This window comes from Phaenicophaeus curvirostris, chromosome 1 (genome assembly GCF_032191515.1).
Source record: "Phaenicophaeus curvirostris isolate KB17595 chromosome 1, BPBGC_Pcur_1.0, whole genome shotgun sequence".
Classification (NCBI taxonomy): domain Eukaryota; kingdom Metazoa; phylum Chordata; class Aves; order Cuculiformes; family Cuculidae; genus Phaenicophaeus; species Phaenicophaeus curvirostris.
In genome coordinates, this window is record NC_091392.1 from 46,898,770 (window position 1) to 46,920,076 (window position 21,307).

At 39.0% G+C, this 21,307-nt stretch overlaps 1 protein-coding gene across 2 annotated transcripts in view; it reads right to left on the reverse strand.

Annotated features, from left to right (window-relative positions):
* NUP205 (nucleoporin 205) overlaps window positions 1–16,665 on the reverse strand; it is a 48,665-nt gene extending 32,000 nt beyond the window's left edge. For both annotated transcript variants that reach the window (XM_069857149.1, XM_069857140.1), the window contains exons 1-11: window positions 16,541–16,665; window positions 10,170–10,312; window positions 8,986–9,157; window positions 7,874–8,018; window positions 6,851–7,010; window positions 4,873–5,101; window positions 4,543–4,707; window positions 3,592–3,767; window positions 2,278–2,394; window positions 1,916–2,053; window positions 764–914 (exon numbers count right to left, since the gene is read on the reverse strand). In XM_069857149.1, coding sequence (XP_069713250.1) covers window positions 764–914; window positions 1,916–2,053; window positions 2,278–2,394; window positions 3,592–3,767; window positions 4,543–4,707; window positions 4,873–5,101; window positions 6,851–7,010; window positions 7,874–8,018; window positions 8,986–9,157; window positions 10,170–10,312; window positions 16,541–16,568 — 1,624 coding nt within the window. In that variant the 5' untranslated portion in view covers window positions 16,569–16,665. The remainder of the gene's footprint in view (window positions 1–763; window positions 915–1,915; window positions 2,054–2,277; window positions 2,395–3,591; window positions 3,768–4,542; window positions 4,708–4,872; window positions 5,102–6,850; window positions 7,011–7,873; window positions 8,019–8,985; window positions 9,158–10,169; window positions 10,313–16,540) is intronic.
* Window positions 16,666–21,307: the final 4,642 nt, after the last annotated feature.

Below are 21,307 nucleotides of genomic sequence, written 5' to 3' on the forward strand. Positions count from 1 at the left end.
TTTCTAGTCTTTCACAGGGTGACAAGCAGGGCAGTTAAATTTAAAATGAAAATTTTCCTACCTAGAGAAAGAAATAAAATTCAAAGGAAAGCTATTGCTTCCAAAATTAGAAGTTCTGGGTTTGGATTTTTTTGCCATTATTGGGGTTTTTCTGTTTGTTTTGTTTTTTAATAGAGACACAAAAGTGCTAATACAAAAAGCCAGTACAAATAAGTTTTCTATTTCATGAATCAGAATGTTCGCAGCATTATTTATATCTTCAAAGTAGGGTTTGTTTTCCAATCTGATCAATGCAAAATTAATACAAAACACAGGACTGACCAGCGCCTCTTACTTTGAGAGAGAACTATTATATTATATATATCAAAAAATTCTAACAGAACAAAAGTGCTTCTGAAAAACACATCAGCACAGGAAAGATAATGATATTTACAAAATATACAACTTAACTCTAAGACATTACTCATTTTATACTTTACAACAAGCAATATTCATATTTTTAATCTCTTATGGTATTAAGACATGACTTCTAAAAAAAAATGCGCTATTTCATTCTGTGAATTCCTTGATAAGGTGCTCAGATATTTAATTACCTAATCAGATGAGGTTTTTTCCAAATTACATTTGAAATGAAGCCTTCCTATTTCATCTTTGTACTAATAATGAAATGTTAAAAGTATGAGGCCACAATTCACCTCAAATGAATCTTTGTACTTTTATAAAGTAGAGGAGCTGAGAAAGATTTAAGCGTCACTTTTCTTACCATGACTACTGCCATTGACTTTTAGCAAACTAAAACAGTAATGAGCACACTGAGGCCCACTAGCCAGGCCCCGCAGCATTTTCAAGTATGGGATGTAAATTGTGGAAGGAAGTAGATCTCCCATTTGCCTAACAAACTTGGATAAGACAACCTAGAACAGAAAAAAGATCAGCGTTTAAAAAATCTGAGTGTTTTAGGAAAATAAACAAACAAAAAAATATAACCTTTGCAGAGTGGCTTTTTCCATTTCCCTGAAGGTGAAAATCTTATTTTGAAGAGGAAGTGAACAAAATAATTCATGCTACTGCAAAGTACACTAACCCTCCAATTCTGTATTTCTAATGATAAAATTCACTTCAACTGCACAGCAGTATTATTAACACATCTCAATGCAAGGTAAATGATATTGGGACATAATTCACTATGCTTGTCATATTCCTGCACAGTAACTCACACACAGTCATTAGAGGATTTCCAGATTGTACCAGCTCCCAACTTAAGTTTCCTCTATTCTGACCGGGTCTTGGAATGTGTTCATTGTGTAGTTTTAGGTTTTTCCTAACAACACACAGTCCTTCAAGAAGCACTGGAGGCTGACAGCATCTCAGGTATTTAGAGTTTTGGAACATCTGCTTCATCTGTTTAGATTGCTTCTTCATTCCAGTTTTATAAGTTGTCTCTCTCATGGCCTATAACCTTTAGGCTTTAAATAATTAAAATGTTCTTACAGATTTTTACCCCCAAAATACTATCAGCTTCAGTTAATAGAAATTTTCTTACTGTTAAGCAATGTAACTTCTCAGTTACACCAAAAAGGGACAGAGAGTTCGTCAGACAGAAAACACAAGAGCACTGTTATCAGCATTCATTCAGCAACTACAGCAAAATCAGACCTAAACAAAACTTTCCCAGATGTTTTTTAGGACCCTTTCTTACTAAGTTTATTCATGCCATGAATGACTGGCAGCGGCTCATTTTAGAGCAAACAACAAGAACCATGTCACGTAGAGTAGGACGCATGCAGATAAACTACTGATAAAAGAGAACATCTTAGAGGGTGGTTGTAGTAACGATACAAAAAACATGGTTGCTTGATTATTTTATTACTTTAATTTCGATTTACTAGTGATTAATCAAGAAAATCTAGATAACCTGGCGCTGAGGGGGCCGCTGATGAGCTACTCCAAGGTAAGACCCCATGATGGTAGATGTCTGCAAAGGCTCTGAAGGACACCAGTATTCAAGAGCAAGTTCCAGATTAAAGGGGTCTTTTCTATACAATTCAGCAATCTGTCACAGAAAAGATGTTAGAAAAATGTCAACTCTATAAAGAAAACAAGATCACTTCAACAATAAGCACTGCTTCAAGATAAAATAAACACATCTGAGAAGCAAAGTTATAGAAAGTGACTATATTTGAGAAAAAAAAATCCCTCTAATCCAAAAAGGGAAAGATCCAGCACTGTATGTTATCATTCAGCTATCCACAGTAATTAAAAAAAAATAGAGCTTACTAAAAGCATTAGATGCTCCAGATCTCTCCGAAGGGAGATAGGTGGATCATTACCCATTTGAATACTCATGTGGATCATGCGAGCATCTTCATCAGCACGGTTTCTCAGCTGTTTCACCTACAAAATAAGAAGCGGAGAAAAATACTGGTCTACAACTAAGAATGAAACAGATGAGAAGTAATGGAATTGTCTAAACAGCCTAGTAAAAACTAAGAAAGCAAACAAACTTGCACATGCACGACAATAACATCCAAAATTTCTTTTTAATCCCCGCCCAAAAGAGCTTACATTCAAAGATATATTCAGCCATTTTCTTGCTGCCACAGTGCTCATTTCATAGCAAAAGCCCTGAACTTATACTATTGGAGTTTTTCCGCAACAGACTTCACCAGATCCTCTGATTTGCCCAAAAAACGTGGATCCTTTTCCTTGAGAAACAACATCCAACACCAGCAGATTATAAGTTAGGATTAAACCTAAAAGTTGTCTTCATATTTGCCCTCAAAGATTCCTAAGGCTTAAAAATTGTTTTTTTCTAGCAATATTGTTCTCACTCTGTGATGTTACAATGACAAAAATATATTTTAACATCCTTCTTTTTGCACATTGAAAAAAGTAATTATTTGGCAACTCCAAGTACAGCCCAACACAATGAAGGTCACAAAATAAAGCCTCCATCAATTAAATAAATACGTTTTCACAGAATTTTAATTTTCCATCTCTAGATACAGGGTCTTTCACAAATGAAACTGTTGTAATTGCTTCAAATTTTTTTTTTTTTAAACTCTTTTGCAGCATTTCTGCTGTTCTAGTGAAAACAGCTACTGGTTTTTCAGCAATTAATACTACTGAAAACCCCAAATCCCTCCCCTTAAATATGGAAAGGATCATCAGTAGAAGAATAAATTAAAAATGAGAAAAAAATTGCAAATTAACCTATGTAAGACTACTCTCTGTATCAAAAGAAGAAAAAAAGCCAAAACCAACAACAACAAAAAGCAAGACTCACGTACAAGGCCATCACTTCAGCATTCCTTTAGATTTTAATCATGTGAAAAAGCACAAAACCACTACCACCTCAAAAGCTTGCTGTGCAAACCTCACCATATCAAAGTGTTTTAAAAACCACATTCTACTTTGGTGTGGAAAACAAACCCCAAAACCTATGGGTTCCATTAATTCAACGAGTTTTCTGAACTACAGCACCTTAAGCAAAGGGTTCTATCCGAACTTCTATGCTACCTGTCCTAGTGTTAGAAATATAGAAGAACAACCCTCATTTCTCAAAAACTGCTGTTGACACAAACAACTTACTTTCATTGGCATAAGCGCAAGGAAATCTGTGACGAGGTTATGAATTTTGCGAATGTAAAATTCCTCCTGGTAGAAGTTTTCAGACCCCACAACAGATTCAGTCAGGAACAGGAAGACATTGTCAGCAACTGCCAGCTCTGCCATCGCTTCATCTGCCTCAGTGAATTCTGCAAGAGCTGGGCAACAAAAATCACAAGAGGGAAAAAATAAATTACAATCATCTGTTACCTAACAAAACGTATTTCAGAATGCCCAGCTGATATACAAATCGACTTGCTTCTATCAATTATGTTTTTTCTACCATACAGGAAAACACTAGACTGGAAAAGACAAGTTAACATGAGGTGATGATCTCAACTTGCTTCTTTAGTAAGTGTTTAAGTACATAATCCATTTACCAAATTATATCTAAGGTTGTGAACCAAGAATCACAAACCAACCTTAAGTAAACATTAATTATAAAGTTTACATTTTTTTTAATAGATACGCTGCAGTACACTCAATTCTGACCTAGTAGGGAGCCTGGAAAGCTTGTGAAGTACAGAGAAGGAAAAAAAAATAGATTTACCCTCTCAAGACACTAAGGTTTAACATTTACAGATGTAAAAAACCATAAGTATGCATCTATTCGTAATTTAAGTGTTCAAATGACACTAACGTGTCCAAAATGCAATCTTTCACATTTTTCAGTACATTAAAATCTCTTTTACTTTCAGTAAGACGCTGTGCAATATTACTGTCTAAAAACTAATTATTTCTAAATCTGTGTACATTCCAGAGTAATTAAATTCCTGACAATCAACTCACATACTAAGAAAGCTCTAAAGGAGTGTCAATGTTAATTTTATTATAAAGGTAAATACACTTCAAAAAGGTAACAGACACTTCAACTTCAACCACTGGTAAGACTTGGATACTAACTTGCAGCAACTGCACTTCAGGGTAATTTACCTGTCACATCAGATAATTGGGATATTCCTCGTAATGCCAGTGCCCAGGCTAATCTAACAGTAGCTTGCAGGCCAGGTAATTTCCAAGGCTGAGACTCCTGAAGACGAGTGTGTATTGTTGCTATATAGTGTCTTTCTGCTAGCAGAGGAAGCCGTTGCATCAAATCTTGAAGAACAACAAAAACAAACACAACACCAAAACCCAGTAAATGAGTGTGAATACAAACATACAAAATCCTACCCATTAGTTACTAATCAGAAACAAAATTAGTTAAATAACAATCAATCCATCTGCACAACACAACCTTTTTGGGAAACCTGCCAGCATTACCTTCACGGTCCTCTGTGACTTGTTCCAGAAAGCTGACATCAAAGCAGTAAAGGAGAGCCATGAGAAGAGACAAATTCACACCATCCAAGGAGCCATCAGCTTCCACTGTTACCTTCTCCAGGTAACTTATGAGGATTAGAGTGTCGTCCTTACTCAGCGGTGACTGGCAGGTCCACACAAACAGGCTTTCAGCCAAGGACTGTCGGCACTCTTTAATGAGGTCAGAAACCTTTAGAACAAAAACCAAACACAAAACAGTGAACATATTCTGGCAACGTGTCCTTCTCAGTCAAGGACTAGGTTAAATTGAACAAGTTTAAAATTACTCTAAGGACAGCACCTACAGAAAATCATGGGGTTTTTTTAATTGCTAAAGAACAAAAGGCACACTTCTGCTTATTAAATTATATTCCCATGTATTTCATATGAGGTGTAAGTAGACATCCTGGAACACAACTACATGCGCACCAGCATCTCTGTTGACATCAGGAGACATGATGAAACTACATAGAACACAAAAGTCGCATTTCCTGTCTCTAATACACATCTATGCTGGTAGTTATAACCAGGCAAGGTCACAGTCTTCCTCTTGCCCCAAAAGAAATGCCCTCCCACCAACTATACAAATTACTAACTTTTAATCGCTGAGAAATATGAAAGACATTTGAAATTAGAACTTTCTTCCCCAGACAAAGTAGTTCTAGGTTTATATTCTGAAGTTCGTATATGAAATCGATCACCCCCTATTATACCATGGAACAAATATATGCCCAACATAAAGGCTATCAAGCATTTGCATACTAAAATTATTTCTTATTTGGTAAAACATTGCATGTTATAATACAACTGTGACAGCTCTTGAAAACAAACTCTGCCTTTCTTTCTAAAAGTTACACCAGACATCTGTTTTCAAAGACAGACATTTATTTATTAGCTACATTCCTCCCCCAAGCTGAGTTTTAAAAAGACTTAGAGCAGTTAAAACAGTACAAATTAAAAAAAACACCTTAAAACAAAAAGCCGCAAATGGCCTCTAATAGTGGACTTTGTAGAACTATATCTTATTTACCTAAATTACAAGCTTCTAATAATGTTCTTGCCTAGTATCTCTTGTACTTGGTTAAATTAAACATAAAGAGCTCTAAGCATTCTATCTCCAATGAAAACACACGCATGGCGATAAGGAGAAAAACTTTTGAACATTTAACAGCAACAGATTCGTACTCAGACTCCAGCGGAATAGCAGTTTTAATGAATACTAAGGGAAAAGCAGTAGTCCACCCAAAAGGAAGGAAAAAAACTTCTAACATTAAGCATTAATGAATTTTAAGGTAATTTAATGTAAATTAGAAGGATATTATTCACATAGTTTAATTAATAGCAAAAGTTTAAAACTAGTTCTTTATTTGGCAGAAAACAAATTGGTTATAACAGAATAATTTTTATAGACAGATCACCCATTAGAAACAAGTTCAGTAATTAAAAAAATAATGTTTAAAACCTCCCTACTAGGAACATCTCTGCAGTTAGTCAGTCTCAATTAAGTCCAAGGATTACAAAAATGAGAACTCATTTTCAAGCAATTCTCACTTCACTATTATAAATGCTTCTGTTCATATTAACAATTGGATTAATAGAAAATAACATTATTTCCCTGACTAGACTTGGTGTCAACCTGTTTTAATAATTTGTGAACTTTGGTTTGCTATTTGTATTGCAATGGTGCTGAGAGCAGATGATTTATGTAGTCTTTAGAATAAAATTGCAAAACCAAAAATTACACATAATGCAAACAATAGGTTTACTTTCATACTGTCCTTGATTAAATTTCTTCACTAAAAATAAGGTACACCTTAGCATCAAGGAGCAACAGCAAATCAGAAATACAGATCTCCAGAACACAGTACTCCAGATCCCACACTGGAATAGCACAGGACGTGGAATAGCTGAAGAATATTCACACCTAGTGAATATTTACCTCTCTGCGATGTTTCTCACTGCCCAATCCTCGCTCTTTCTGGAGTTTATCAAATTCATTGTTCAAATCAATGTGAGAAACAAGTGTGAGGATCTTCTGAGTCAATCCTTGCTCCATTAGGTCATCTGTAAACTGTGTTGTCATTGACACTAACTCTTGACTACAATAGAAAGAATATAAATTTAGTAATTAATCATACTATTGCCAGTCACAGAGGAAGCCTGAAACACTGAATCCCATCAAATGTACTTGCTGACAAAAAATGTACAACTACATCACATGCAAAGTAATTAAATGTACATCACTGATCAGTAAGCAGTACCCTCTCAAAACTGAATGCATATAAAGTCCTTAGGTAACTCTAAGTTCTAGAACATGGAAAAGGAGAATCCAATATGGATCAGCTAGTTAAGCTTTATATAAAAAGGAAAAAGTAGTATACATAAGACGCACGTAACTCACAAGCTCACAACCTCTTCCTTACTAGTAAATACAATTGTCCAATTACGCACACACTACTTAAGCAGTGGACCTAGCTCTCATGTAATACTTACTTTATGTTTATACTAAAACACATCTTTTAATCTTTTTAATCAATTAAAAAATGTAAGCATACTCTGTCTGCCAGTTGATAGTACATCCATTTTAAGAAAAGGCAGGAGTACAATTCTGTTTTACAGGACACGGGAAGTCAGCACATCAAGGGCAGAAACTCAGTCTTTGATATACTGAGTAATCATCACTAGTTAGAGCAACGTTGATTGGGAGGTTGTTTGCAGCAAAATACTTCCAAAAGGTGAAGCAGCATGAAAGGATTAAAAGTAAAATGGACATCCTTATAATCCAACAAAAACACGTGGAAGAAAAGAATATTAGACTTACAAAAAAAAAAAACAGGAAAGCAGCTGGATCAGTTTATGAGAAAGAAACAGAATTGAGAATATTCATATTCCCTTGAGTCTAGTTAGTCATAAAAGCACTCAGAGCCAAGAGCTTTGATCAGATCATCACCCTAACACAAACCTGAGTTCCAATGTCCATGTCTTGCCTTGGCGTGACTGGATGAGGGTTCGTAGTGAATTTGCAATGCATCTTTTTCCATCCCAGTACAACAGAACAGCCACTAGACCTCTTGTAAGGCCAGGAAAATGAGGTTGCTGGTGTTCTCCTATTAAATGAAAACGCACAGAATAGTCACAGGAAGTTGAATATACATGAATATATATGTTACTACAGTAACAGCTTTACATCTTTGTATTCCTAACTGACATACAAGCGTAGCATTCAAAGCAACCATGGTTATTCACTATCACTTCAATTTGTTTCAGGCACTTAAAAGACAAAAACAAGCACAGATATTTATTAAAATTGATATCAAACTATCAAAATGTAAAAAAAAATTAAAAGAAACAAGTGCAAGTTCATAAATATCCTAGTCCAAATGCCATTTGCAACTGATATCCACCCATCCTGATAATCAATTCAAGCTGATTATTAGCAAAACGTCTTTTCTTCATTCAAAATAAAATTTTCTGTCTGAATTTACATTGAAAACCCATGTTCAAAATAGAAAGGTTGACTTGAAGATAGTTTTCCGAAGGACACAAATTCACAAGCTACTACTTTAATTAGTTTTTTAAAAGTTAATCATGAACAGTAGCTAGTAATGATAACTAACCATTACATTTTAATAACTCTTAAATCAATCTTGTACATGCAAAGCATGCATCCCTTTTTAGAATGCTTTTCTTATCTGTTATTAGATGGACAGAGTCACATATCAGTGTATAACTAATACATAAGTTGAAGAACCAGTATCTGTTACACTGCTTTATGGAAAAACCCTCATTTAATTATCTTTAAACTATCTTTAAAGTCAGTGATAGAGAGAGTAAGTCATAAAAAAACCCTCAAATTATTCTCCTTTTTGTAACAGCTGCAAAAAATACGAGCATTAAGGTTCAGAACACTTACTTCATTACATCACACTGACAGTAGATTTCATTTTAAGAACATTATATGTTAGGAAGCCAAGGCCTTTATCGAAATTGTGCATTAACACTAAGGGTACACTGAAATAAGAAGGCCCTGTTCAAGCTGTATTTCTCCAGTTATTAAATATTTTCCTTTCTCACCAGCTAGAAGAAGCTCAACAGCTGCCAACTCTCCGATATCAAAGAGGTCACTGAGGATAAAGGCTTCTCTGATGAGCTGCTCTGGCAAAAGCCTAGTTCCCTGCTGACCCTGGATAGCAACCCCTTCTGTACTTGCTTTCTGAATTTTCTCATGCTGCTGAACATTCTTTGGCTGCAAGAGAAACAAGCATCGGAAGTTATTCAAAATGGCAAGATCAAATATTGAATAAAGATTTACACATTAATCCTTCCTCACAAATACAGTTCTGATGGGTTAGGTTGTCATTATAAAAACAGAGACGGTGTTTTTAAAAACAGAGATAGTAAAGGCATCCTAAAAATCCTTCACACTTGCACAGCAACCGTCTCTTTGTGGGAACATCAGAAAATAATCTTATACCATCACTGTGGACAATTAGTTTACTCAGAATAATGGAGACTGAAAGTAAATTTTGGTACTATTGTCAGCAAGAAGTGGTATCAGCTCAATGAAAGAGATCTGTTGCATTACTCCAAAGCACTGTTTTCTACATCATTCTTTTCTATTAAACTCAGATGCTAAAATATATTAACACTCTATAGCTGACCATTAAATTTTCTGACCTATCAGTTTGAAAAGCCATGTGCTATTTCAGAAGTAACAGCACTGAGAGAAGATGTACTTCTTGCTGTTACCTGTGATTCATCAGCCAGAAAGCAGCAAGGTTTTCCACATCATCTCACATTCCTAGTAAGACACATTCTGTATTTTGTAAATTTATACATTCACCTGTTCTGTGTGTTCACCAGCCTGACTGAAGCACAAACATGGACCAAAACCAGATAAAATAGTTTCATGCTTTACTTTAGAAACATGCAAGTAGCAAAAAAAAGCTAATACTTGACTGATGAATCATCAGATATTTTCACTATTCCTTTCACTGTATTAGACGATAATGCTTTCAGACAATGAGAGAAAAAAATAGATAAAATTATCCTGTACAATACACAAAATAATATGTATTATTTAAGTTATTTGTATTCTTACAGCAGAACAAGATTGCTGCAAAACATTCGTGTTAGATACTGTAAAAACATAGAACAAAAAGTATAGTCAGAGCCTAAATTGTATGCAGTACAACAACACAGACAGAGTAAGCTGTCAGTTCTCCAATTCATTCCACAAGAGAGCATTAGTCCAGTACCGGATTTCTGAAGAGAGCAATGAAGTCAGATTTGTGTTTCTTTAAAACCTGGTCGAGGTGATGGATAGCTTCAGGTTGCCTTTTCCAAATGGCATCCATTACAGTCTGCCATATGTCTTTATATGGACCCCATAGGCTGGCAGCTAAAAGAAGAAATAAAACAAAGTATTTTAAATGGAGAAAGAAAGAAACCAAGTTATTTATGCTTTCAATGAGTAGAATTTTTTAACTTATTGTTAGTCTCAGCTTGACAGTATAGATTGTTATGCCCATCAAGAAAAACATATTTTCCTATCTTAAGGCACATCAAAATAACAGCAATGGTCTGATATAAAACTTATATTTAGCAGAAGCAGAAAACATGATGCATGCACCTCATTCCTGGGGCTGAACGTTATCTTATAAAGATATTAGATACAAGCTCTGTAATCTTTCACCCTTATATGCTTAAGAAATTCCATCCACTTTGGTAAGATTAAAGGATGGCCAAGAATCAGAGAGCAGACCTTGAATCCAAATGTAACTTGGCAAGGCAGGCTTCCTGCTTTCCATTTTTGACAGAAAAAATCCAAAATAAATAAATATCTAATATACGAGGGACTGAAAATGAGCAGCAATGCTGTCAGAATCTGTCCCATCATTGCATCAGTCTGTGTAGAATAAAATATATTAGAAACCAAAAGTCTACAATTAAAGGTGATATTACATAAGAAACAAAAATTATACGCCTAAGGACAGTTTCTTTCACATGCAATTATCCTTCCAATCCTAATTTAAAACATAAATACAGGTATTTTTGATACCTACAGCACATTTGCTGCTAAAATTCTGTACAACAGCTTCACCAAAATATGAATTTCCTTTACTACAAATAGACAGATCAATATAAATAATTGCCTATGCTTAGAAGAGACCAGATTATTTCTGCAAGCTAGCAAGCACAAATATATTATTTAAGAGAAGCCTTACTCTACTCTAGAAATATAATCTCTCCTCTTCTTCAAAACTGAAAACAGTTTCCTTTGCATATCTCAATTCTGAATTTAGTACCACAGCTGAATGATCTCTTCCTAACTGGAAGCTGTATCATTCAGAACCCAAAGACAGCAACATGAACACTGTACTAGAAGCTCCTTTATCATCAGGTCTCAAGAAAACAGTATACCAAACCAGTCTTCATGCTTCAGCCAGACTCACTGTCTCAACTGAAAACCTTGCAGATGGAAAATTATTCTTACTACCTAGTATTAACATCCTATTTAAAAAAACCCAAACCAAAAGAAAAAAAAACAAACTCAAAAGTTAAGGACCCATATTAAACAGAATTACCAAAATGTTTCCCTTGCTAGGTATCATCTGTATCTGTGAAAGCTTCAGATTCTATGCCTACTAAACATACCAGATACATTTATTACTAATTACATGGTAACTTGCAGGCAAATGATACAACAGCCATTATGTGTTTCTGGGCATTTACTGAGAGCGTCGCTCACTCAAAGAGATCATAAACTAGCAGTGGGCTCTGCATGCTTCAATTTCGCTAGGGGAAAAGCTACTTTAAGAGGTTGCTGCCCTCCTTCACTCACAGCCATGTCTAACCAACTGCACACATGCCTGCTTCATTAACTCTAATGGACTGCGCTGTAAGTCACGTTAGTAAAATCTTCCAGACTAGACAAAGGAGGGGAAAAAAGAAAGGAGCAACATTTTCCAGGTGTCTTCCAATCTTGTTTTTAAAAATCAACGTATTTAATGAACACATTACAAAGTGGCCCTGCTAGCCATAAAAAAACAGCTGAAAGAACAATGCCTGAAGCATAGAGGGAAAGAACACATGGACAGTGAAAGGCAGAGACTCTGAAACTGGCTTTATTTCTGGAGAAATGATAAAACAGAACTGTGCTTTGCAGACCAGCCCATACACAAAAAATACTAGCATTTGACCTAAACCTGGTTTTCTTTTTCTTCCTTCTTCTTTTTACTGTACAATTTAACACTGTTACAAACTCAAGTACAAAGGCAACATTTTATCTTCTCATAGCTTGTTCTGACCAGCTCTAACAACCAGGGTAAACCTAAGTGCACAAAGTCAAACAAATCCACACCGTGCCCCTCTTTTTCACACAATCATGATAACAACTCAAAGTAATGCAAAGTGCAACATGAATAGCCTGAATAATAAGGCAGCGTAAGCCAAGTCAAAGTCTACCAAGTGTACGTGGAGGCAAGAGCAGGTCTCGGAGTGAGATCACTGGTTTCAGTCATTTTCACCACTACCTAATATACCTTGGAAGCAGCAAACCAAGTAAAACTTGGTCAGTTTTACTCTGTTGCAATGGAAAAAACCATGCAAAACAAGAATAAAAACAAACAAACCCTCTCACCTCAAACACACTAACAAAACTATTGTAATTTATGATGCAATTTGCAGTGCCAGTAGAGATGCCTCTAAGAGGACAGCCTGTGGAAAAGGACAAATCCTCTGTCCTTTTTTAATCATCAGAGTGTTTTAATCACAGTGTTACCTCTGCCTAGACAAATCCACCAAAACCAGCTACTATTAGGCAAATCATTTCATACTCCAGACTGTAAATGGCTCTCCCACATAACTTCAGAGATTTACTTCCACTCAAAACAGTTTGTTCACTCTTATTAAGATTACTAAGTCTAATAAACACTAGCAGCAATCCACAGTGCCTGTAAAAAGCTGTTCAACTATTTTCCTGGCCCATTTGTTCACTCATGTCCCTACAACATAATTGCTTTCCTCCAACCCAAATTCACGTACTATAAGACATCAAAACAAATTAAGGATTTAAATTTACTAACTGAAAACTAATCCAAAAAAGGGGGTCATTTTCAGCAGGATCACATCTATAACCCAGTTTGCCCTGTGTTGACACAAACCATGCTAGCACAAAAATGAAGTATTGCCGAGAAAGAAGTAAGCAAATGGGATGGAAAAAAAGGTTGGACTTAAGAGACCACTTCGACTTTCTCCCCACTTATACTGTTTCTATTACTATTACAGTTTTAGGAAGGCTGACAACCCCATCAGCATCAGCAAGGAAGGACAGACAGGCTGGCTTGCTTGTTGTGGCAACAACAGCAGTTGACAATTATGCCTAAACTTCTTGCCAAGTTATAGACTTAACCACCCTAAGTCTGTCCCCACAAACAACACAATGTAACCTAAGGCAAAATCTTCATTAACTCTAGTGCCCCATCTGCTTTAATTTTTATCTCATCTTTCACTTACAACACTCCTTCTTCCCTCATTTTATTTTAATTATAAGACTATAAAATCTCTTGCCGTGTAATTTATACAATAACTTTAACAAAGTCACATTACAAATGAAGGGTCTTTGCTTTATTACTGCTTTTCTGTGAGGGGGCAAGGATGTAATTGATTCAGTTAGATCAAAATCTCTTCCCTGTAAAATTCACTCCTGCCTGACACAGAAAGAGAGCTTTTAATTTTATTAACTAGTCACTATGACATAGACCACTCTAGTCACAGACGGTTTTTTGGTCATGCCCTGAGACAGAATAACGCCATCATCCAGCAATACAGGCTGGGGACCAGGTAGCTAGAATCATACAATGACTCAAACTGCAAAGGACTCAAAAGGATCATCAAGTCCAACTCCTGTCCCTACATAAGACAATACCAAAATTCACACCATGTGTCTGAGAGTGTTGCCCAAATGCCTCTTGAATATTGTCAGGTTTGGCGCAATGATTGCTTCTCTGGGGATCTGTTCCAGTGCTCCAGCACTCTCTGAGTAAAGAACTTCTTCTCAATACCCAACCTAAGCCTCCCAGGCACATCTTCCTGCCAGTTCTTCAGGTCCTATCATCGGTCACCAGAAAGAAGAGATCAGAGCCTGTTCCTCCTCTTGCCCTTGTGACGAAGCAGTAAACTGTGATGAGGTCTCCCCTCAGTTTCCTCTTCTCGAGGCTGACCAAACCAAGTGACTTTAGCTACTCCTCATATGACTTCCCCTCCAAACCCTTCACCAACTTGGGTTTTTTTGAGAAAGCAACTTTACAGAAAAACACGCAAGTATTTGGGTAGACAAGGAAGCTCAAAAATACTCAGCAGCACATCCTCACAGCAAAGAGGCCTCTATGCACAAGGGTGTGTTAACAGAGTTACAGCTAGCAGGGAAGTGATTACTCAGGCACCTCTGAGAAGCATTTACTCCAGTACTGTGTCCAGTTTGGGTCTCCCCAGAGCAAGATACTGAAATAGGGGGCTAGAGAACACGATGAAGGAGAAGAGGCTGAAAGGATCAACCTTCTTGAGTCTTATGAAGAGAAGCTAAAGAAGGGAGCTTTTTTTCCTTCAACTACTGAATGGCACTGTAAATAGAAAACAGAGACTGAGGTACCCTCGGAGACAATAAGCAGCAATTAATACAAGTTACAATACCAAAACTTCCTATTAACCATCAGGAAAAGAAAAAAAAAATCTGCCATGAGGGTGGTCACACACTGGAACTGAGACCAAGAGGGATCGTCCTTCTGGTTGGATCTTCATGCCTACGAGTATTCAAAACCAGGTTAGATAATGCCCTGATCCAGCTGATTGAGCTGGCCTTACTTTAATGGCAACAGAAAGACTGCTAGACCAGACAACCTACAAAGTTGTTCCCCAATTACCCACTTATTTTCTTTGGTATTAGATTTATTCCTCAGTTACACTGAGTAAATGCTGCCTGAGTAACTCAAAACTGCTACTTGTAACATGCTCTGAAAGGACCGTGGGTAATCCTGCTGCTCCTAATTCTTAGCAACACACAGTGCAAGAGAAACCAGCTCAACATTCCCATACTTCTTGTGCATAATCACAGAATGGTTTTGGCTGGAAGGGACCTTTACAGATCACCTTGTCTAACACTCATACAGTGAGCAAGGACATCTTAAACGCAATCAGGTTGCTCAGAGACCACCCAACATGACCTTGAAGGCTCCCAGGAATGGGTCACCTATAACCTCTCTGGGCAAACTGTTCCAGTGTTTCACTACCCTCAGCGTGAAAAATTTCTTACTTACATCTAGCTTAAACTTCTCCATTTTTAATTTAAAACCATTACTCCTTCTCCTATTGCCACACATCCTGCTAAATTTCCCATCTTTCTTACAAGCTCCCTTTAATTATCGAAAGCACAGTGCAGAATTCAGAAGATTATTTTTTTGCCTTTAATCACACAAAGCATTACAAGACAAACAAAAGACTGAAGTGATGCTTAATCTCACATGCCCAGAGTGCCCACCACCCTCTCCAGCCAAGGTGGCCTTTGCTTCCCTACGCCACCAGCTTCATGCATCCCTTGCCAGGATCCACCTTGCAGGGCAGCGGCTCTCACCGCACAGCTCCATCCCCAGACAGCTCTGCATGCCTTGGTGATACACAAAATGCCCCCAAATGAACTCTCTAAGACTCATTTTGGAGTTTTAGAAGGCAAGCACCCTTTTATCAGACCTGAGCAACATGAGGAGCAATCTCCATCAATCGTGTGCAGCCAGATGAGCTGGGGACACGTGTGTATAAAATTTCTCCAAAATGTTATACATGTTCTATTACTTTCCAAGGAATAATTTTAATGTTATTATGAACTTTGCAACAGTCAAAACTGTTGCTAATTTGAAGCTGGCTCCAGCTCTGACTGACCTTGCATTAGAGACGGGTAGAGGCTGCTCACAGAGGTGACCACAGAAGCAGACACCTCTGTTCAGCACAGATCACATTAAATGCAAGATGTTATTATCTCCAAAGAATTAACAGTGTTTGGGAAAATACTGACTGAAAGAAACCATGCTGTCAGAGGAACATTCTGTTTACAAAGGCTTGTAGTGATAGGATGAGGGGCAACAGGTATAAACTGGAGAGGGGCAGATTTAGACTAGATATTAGGAAAAATTTCTTCACCATGAGAGTGGTGAGACACTGAAATATGTTGCCCGAGGAACTCTGGATGCCCCATCCCTGGAGGTGTTCCAGGCCAGGGTAGATGGGGCCTCGAGCAGCCTAATCTAGCGGGAGGTGTCCCTGCCCATGGCGGGGGGGGCGAAACTGGATCATCTTTAAGGTCTCTTCCCACCCAAACTATCCTATGATTCTGTGACTTTCAAAAAACACAATTACTTAGACAAAACTTATCTCTACTTCAGCTTAAATCAAAACTATTCCATTTTCACTAACAGTGACTCCTGGTATCACCGGAGCCCCGCTGGGGCGGGCGCTGCTCTCCCGGCAACCCGGTCCCCCCACGGGGGCTTGGGGGGAGGTGGGGGGCGGGGGGGCAGCGGGACCCCGAGGGGGCCCAGCAGGACAGTGGAGGCCGCGACCCCCGCGCTCCTCTTACCCGAATTTACCGCCAACGGCGCCGCCATCTTGGAGGGCGAGAGGCGCGTTCGCGGCGCCGCCGCCCGGGAAGGACCGCGGGCTGCCCGGCGCGGCGCCTCCCGGGGAACGCGGCAGCTACCGGGGGCGGGGCGGGAGGGCGCGAAGAGAACCCCACGGCTTCCAAACACCCCTAACCCTGCTTCGGGGCGGCCCCGCTGGGCAAAGCCCCCGAGCGGCTGTTGCCGCAGGAGCGGGGCAGGCGGCGGGGGGGCCTGCGCCGGGAGATGACGACTCCTCTTACAGCCACCGCCCGCGCCCTCGGCTACTTCCGGTGCCGCGCCGAGCGCGGGGCTCTGCGCGAAGGGGAGCGCGCCGGGGTCCGTGTTCCCGCCTTCGCTCCTCTGCCCGCGGCGGGTCCCTCCTGCGCCTTTCCCTGTCTCTGCCCCCCCCCCCCCCCCCCCCCATTCTCCCTTCCTTCCCGGGCCTTAAGAGTGGTGGTAAATGGAGTTAACTCCAGCTGGAGGCCAGTTACAAGTGGAGGCCCTCAGGGCTCAGTGCTGGGTCCAGCCCTGTTCAGTGTCTCTATCGACGACCTGGATGAAGGCACTGAGTGCACCCTTAGCAAGTTTGCGGATGACACTAAGCTGGGTGGAAGTGTTGATCTGCTGGAGGGTAGGGAGGCTCTGCAAAGGGATCTGAAGAGGCTGGACCAATGGGCTGAGACCAATGGGATGAGGTTTAACAAGGCCAAATGCCGGGTCCTGCACTTGGGGCACAACAACCGTGTGCAGCTACAGACTAGGAGAAGTCTGTCTAGAAAGCTGCCTGGAGGAGAGGGACCTGGGGGTGTTGGTTGACAGCGACTGAACATGAGCCAGCAGTGTGCCCAGGTGGCCAAGAAGGCCAATGGCATCTTGGCTTATATCAGAAATGGTGTGACCAGCAGGTCCAGGGAGGTTATTCTCCCTCTGTACTCGGCACTGGTGAGACCGCTCCTCGAATCCTGTGTTCAGTTCTGGGCCCCTCACCACAAGAAGGATGTTGAGGCTCTGGAGCGAGTCCAGAGAAGAGCAACAAAGCTGGTGAAGGGGCTAGAGAACAGGCTAAGACGAGGGACGGCTAAGAGAGCTGGGGTTGTTTAGCCTGGAGAAGAGGAGGCTGAGGGGAGACCTCATTGCTCTCTACAACTACTTGAAAGGAGGTTGTAGTGAGGTGGGTGTTGATCTCTCCAAGTGACAAATGATAGGACAAGAGGGAATGGCCTCAGGCTGTGTCAAGGAAGGTTCACACTGGATATAAGGAAAAATTTCTTCACCAAAAAGGTTATCAGACACTGGCTGAGACTGCCCAGGGTGGTGGTTGTGTCCCCATCCATGCAGGTGTTTAAAAGATGGGTAGATGGAGTGCTGAGGGATGTCATTTAGTAGTGGACAGGTATGGTTGGGCTTGATGACCTCAAAGGTCTTTTCCAACCTAATGATTCTATGATTCCCAACCTTTCAGAATTGGGAGCACAGCAACGGAGTGGCCCTCTATCAACAGCCACTCTAGCTGCTGTGGAGAAGATCATGCTTGTTTCTTTCTGACTGACAGGAGCAGGAATGTACTAGAGAGATTATATTTGACTTGCACTTTGAATGAGATACCACAAGGAGCTAAACTAAACTAAGCTAAATAAAATAAAAGCATTGATCAACTGAGATACCATTTCCTTCCAGCATTGCAGTTTATACTGATTCAAAGTTTTAAAACAGCCTTGCTCCAAATTTTTCTGAATTGCTAAATGGCCTGGATAAAAATAAGCTTTCTGAAAACACGCTTGGTATTTCCATCATAACAACTGCAATCAGAGGTTTGACTACTTCTCGTAGTCAATTACTAATTATTGGCTTGGTCTAGAACCACAAATATCTCCCAAGTTCCATCTTTTCCAGTCTCATGCAGATTTGTCTATCTTATGCTGTATCATAGTCCTCGTCTCAGGTCCCACCCATTCAATATCATTCTGCTGCTGGGAGAACCAGCCAACAACTATCCCTCTTTAGTAGGGTGTAACATCACAGTCTGTCTTGAAGCTATGAATCAACACCTTATTGTCAAAACAGGGAAGGCACCAGTCCACAGACCAAAGCAGAAGATCACGCTGTTATTTTGAATCATGAGCTTCCCAGTTCCTAGAATTGGATCTAAACATACAATCCATGAAACTCCCATCCTTTAGCACAAAGCACGCTTTGATGTTTAACTGGAAGGGATTTTTTTGAATAAATTATGACGTGAAAGGTAAGCTACAAAAGTGAAAAATGGCTAAACTTGAAAACTTTTCTAAAAACTTTTCTAAACTTAGAAAAGAAACTAATGTAGGAAATCTGAACACACTGCGAATATGGATTCAATTGTTTTGTCACTATGCTCTATTTGTAGTATCAATCTAAGATAAAAACAAAGTAAAATGTTTTTCGGACTTAAAAGATTTGTATTGAAGGGATCTTTCTTTTCAAGCCCTGCCCTACAAGCTGTGTTCATTGATGAAGGCAAAACACCTGAAGACAGATGAGCTGTATTTATTAGAATGTTTTCCATTTCTTTTCCCAGTGGAAAAAAAAAACCCCAAACCTGCTACTATTCTTTTCTCAAAACCAAAATAGCTTCAGTTTCTATGGTTTCAGATTGACATCTTAAAAAAAATGGAAGTAATTTGTAAATGTTTTTATGATGAACTTTATTTAAAACACACATATTTTAAATACCACTATTCACTTTAAACTAGTACTCTAAGTTTTTGGTCAGCTTTGTTAGCAAGTGTGCGGCATTTAAAACTCAAATTTCTTGGGCTTCAGGTGGTGAACTAGGGTTTGCAGACTTGTATAGAAAAAAAACTGTCCCTTATAGAGGTTATCCTGTGAAGAAAGCTGCATTTAAAATCAAGGCATGTGCAAGAAAAAAGTACTAGGAGTGAATCATGGAATCGTAGGTGGTAAAGATCATCCAGTTCCAATCTCCCTGCCATGGGCAGGGACACTTTCTGCTGGATCAGGTTGCTCAAGTGTCATCCAACCTGGCCTTGACCACCTCCAAGGATGGGGTGAAGCAAAGGGTATTTCTACGTGTATCGTGAGCTAAGGAATGAAAATTACTATCTTAGAAGTCTTCTGTATCTGAAGTCAATCTACCACCTTCTATCTCTGAGGTAATCAAGTCTTCTCCAGAAATTCTCTTGTGTATTACTTTTAAGATAAAAGATTCCACAAAAAGTATGTATTTATTTTTAGTGCCAATAGCTTCCTCTCTTGGACTTTATTAAAGCAATATTTCATGGTTGCAAAACCATGTCCAATGAAGTAGACCCATGGGAAATTGGCATAATAAATATCTTTGCTTCTCTAGGTCTTTGCTGTAATGGAATAGCAGAGGGGACAGTATGGAGAGCAGTGGGCCTGGGGTGAGAGTGAACTGGCATACCAGCTGTAAGAAAAAAGAGAGAGAAATCAGAGAAACAGTTTCACAAGAATTAGTCAGAAGAGAAAGAGGAGACAGGAAAGGAAATATAAAAAGCCTGTCTTGTCAAGAATAGTTCCTCTCAGAATTCAGTAGATTAATTAAATCTCATTAATTTGGCCCAATTTGTTCATTTAGTGAATGGGCTCATATTTCCTTGAGATTTCCCTTTTCCTGGTCTTAGCCATGAACCAGGACAGACGTATTGCAATAAGAACATTGCAATAAGGATGCAATGACAGTGTGTTATTTTATTCTAGGAAAGGAAGAGTGGGAAGTAAGAGGTGAAAGTAGAAAGCAAGGGCAAGTTTCCTACTTTCCACAAGCAGCAGAACTAATGCAGCATGAATACAGCGTATCTGTATCTTCTCCTATGTACCCATCACTGATAAGCCATAGTTCTACTCCTATGCTGACCATGTGCCATGCCAAGACCCATGGGTATGAGAGGCAGGTGCCGTGATAAATTTGGAGTCTTGTGTGCTGATCACCTGGCAACTGCAAACCTAATGGAGGGTTTGCTTCAGCCTCTCCAACTACAGGGTTCTTAATTTTTATCTTTTTCCTTTACACATTCCCTGATTTTTCAAAATTTGTAATGACATGCATTTTTGAGCCCTTTAGCTCTTGGTCAGATTAAGTTGGAATTGGTTCAGGAATTGTAACAGGTTCAAAAGTTCCTGAAAAAGTGCATCAGGCGGAGTGTGATTTCCTAAGCCTTGTTTTCTTGAGAAACAAGACTTAAAAATAGGAAAGGAAAAAAAAAGGAGAGAAATAGAAATAATTAAATGAATCAATTGTTTTAAAAAGCCTTTCCCAGGCATTAGAAGCTGTCATATTTCTTTTGGCATTCAGATGCGGCCAGATTGTGCAAACTTCTTTTTAGTCTCTGTTGGAGGAAAAGAATCCTTTCTAACCACTGCAGATTTAATATTTTAAATTTCCAGATAATTCTTTCCTTTCCTTGCCAATTGGCTTATGGTCACATAGCAACATGAACAGAAAAACCACCCTGAAATGAGTGGATGGCATAGGGTAGGTCATTGGGCAGTTACATGTCAGAAGGAAAATATCACATTTAGCTCCAGCTACACAGCCTTTATTATACACTTTCTCTGTCAGCAGTGTGATATTTTAATGCAAAATAGTTGTAACAATGCAGTTCCTAATACAGATGGAGTAAGAGAGGTATCTAAATACACCATACCATACATATTTATATTGGCAAAACTGCATCCATCCACGCTTTGATGAGTAGGTGAGTCCATGAATTCTTTGCTTATTCTCA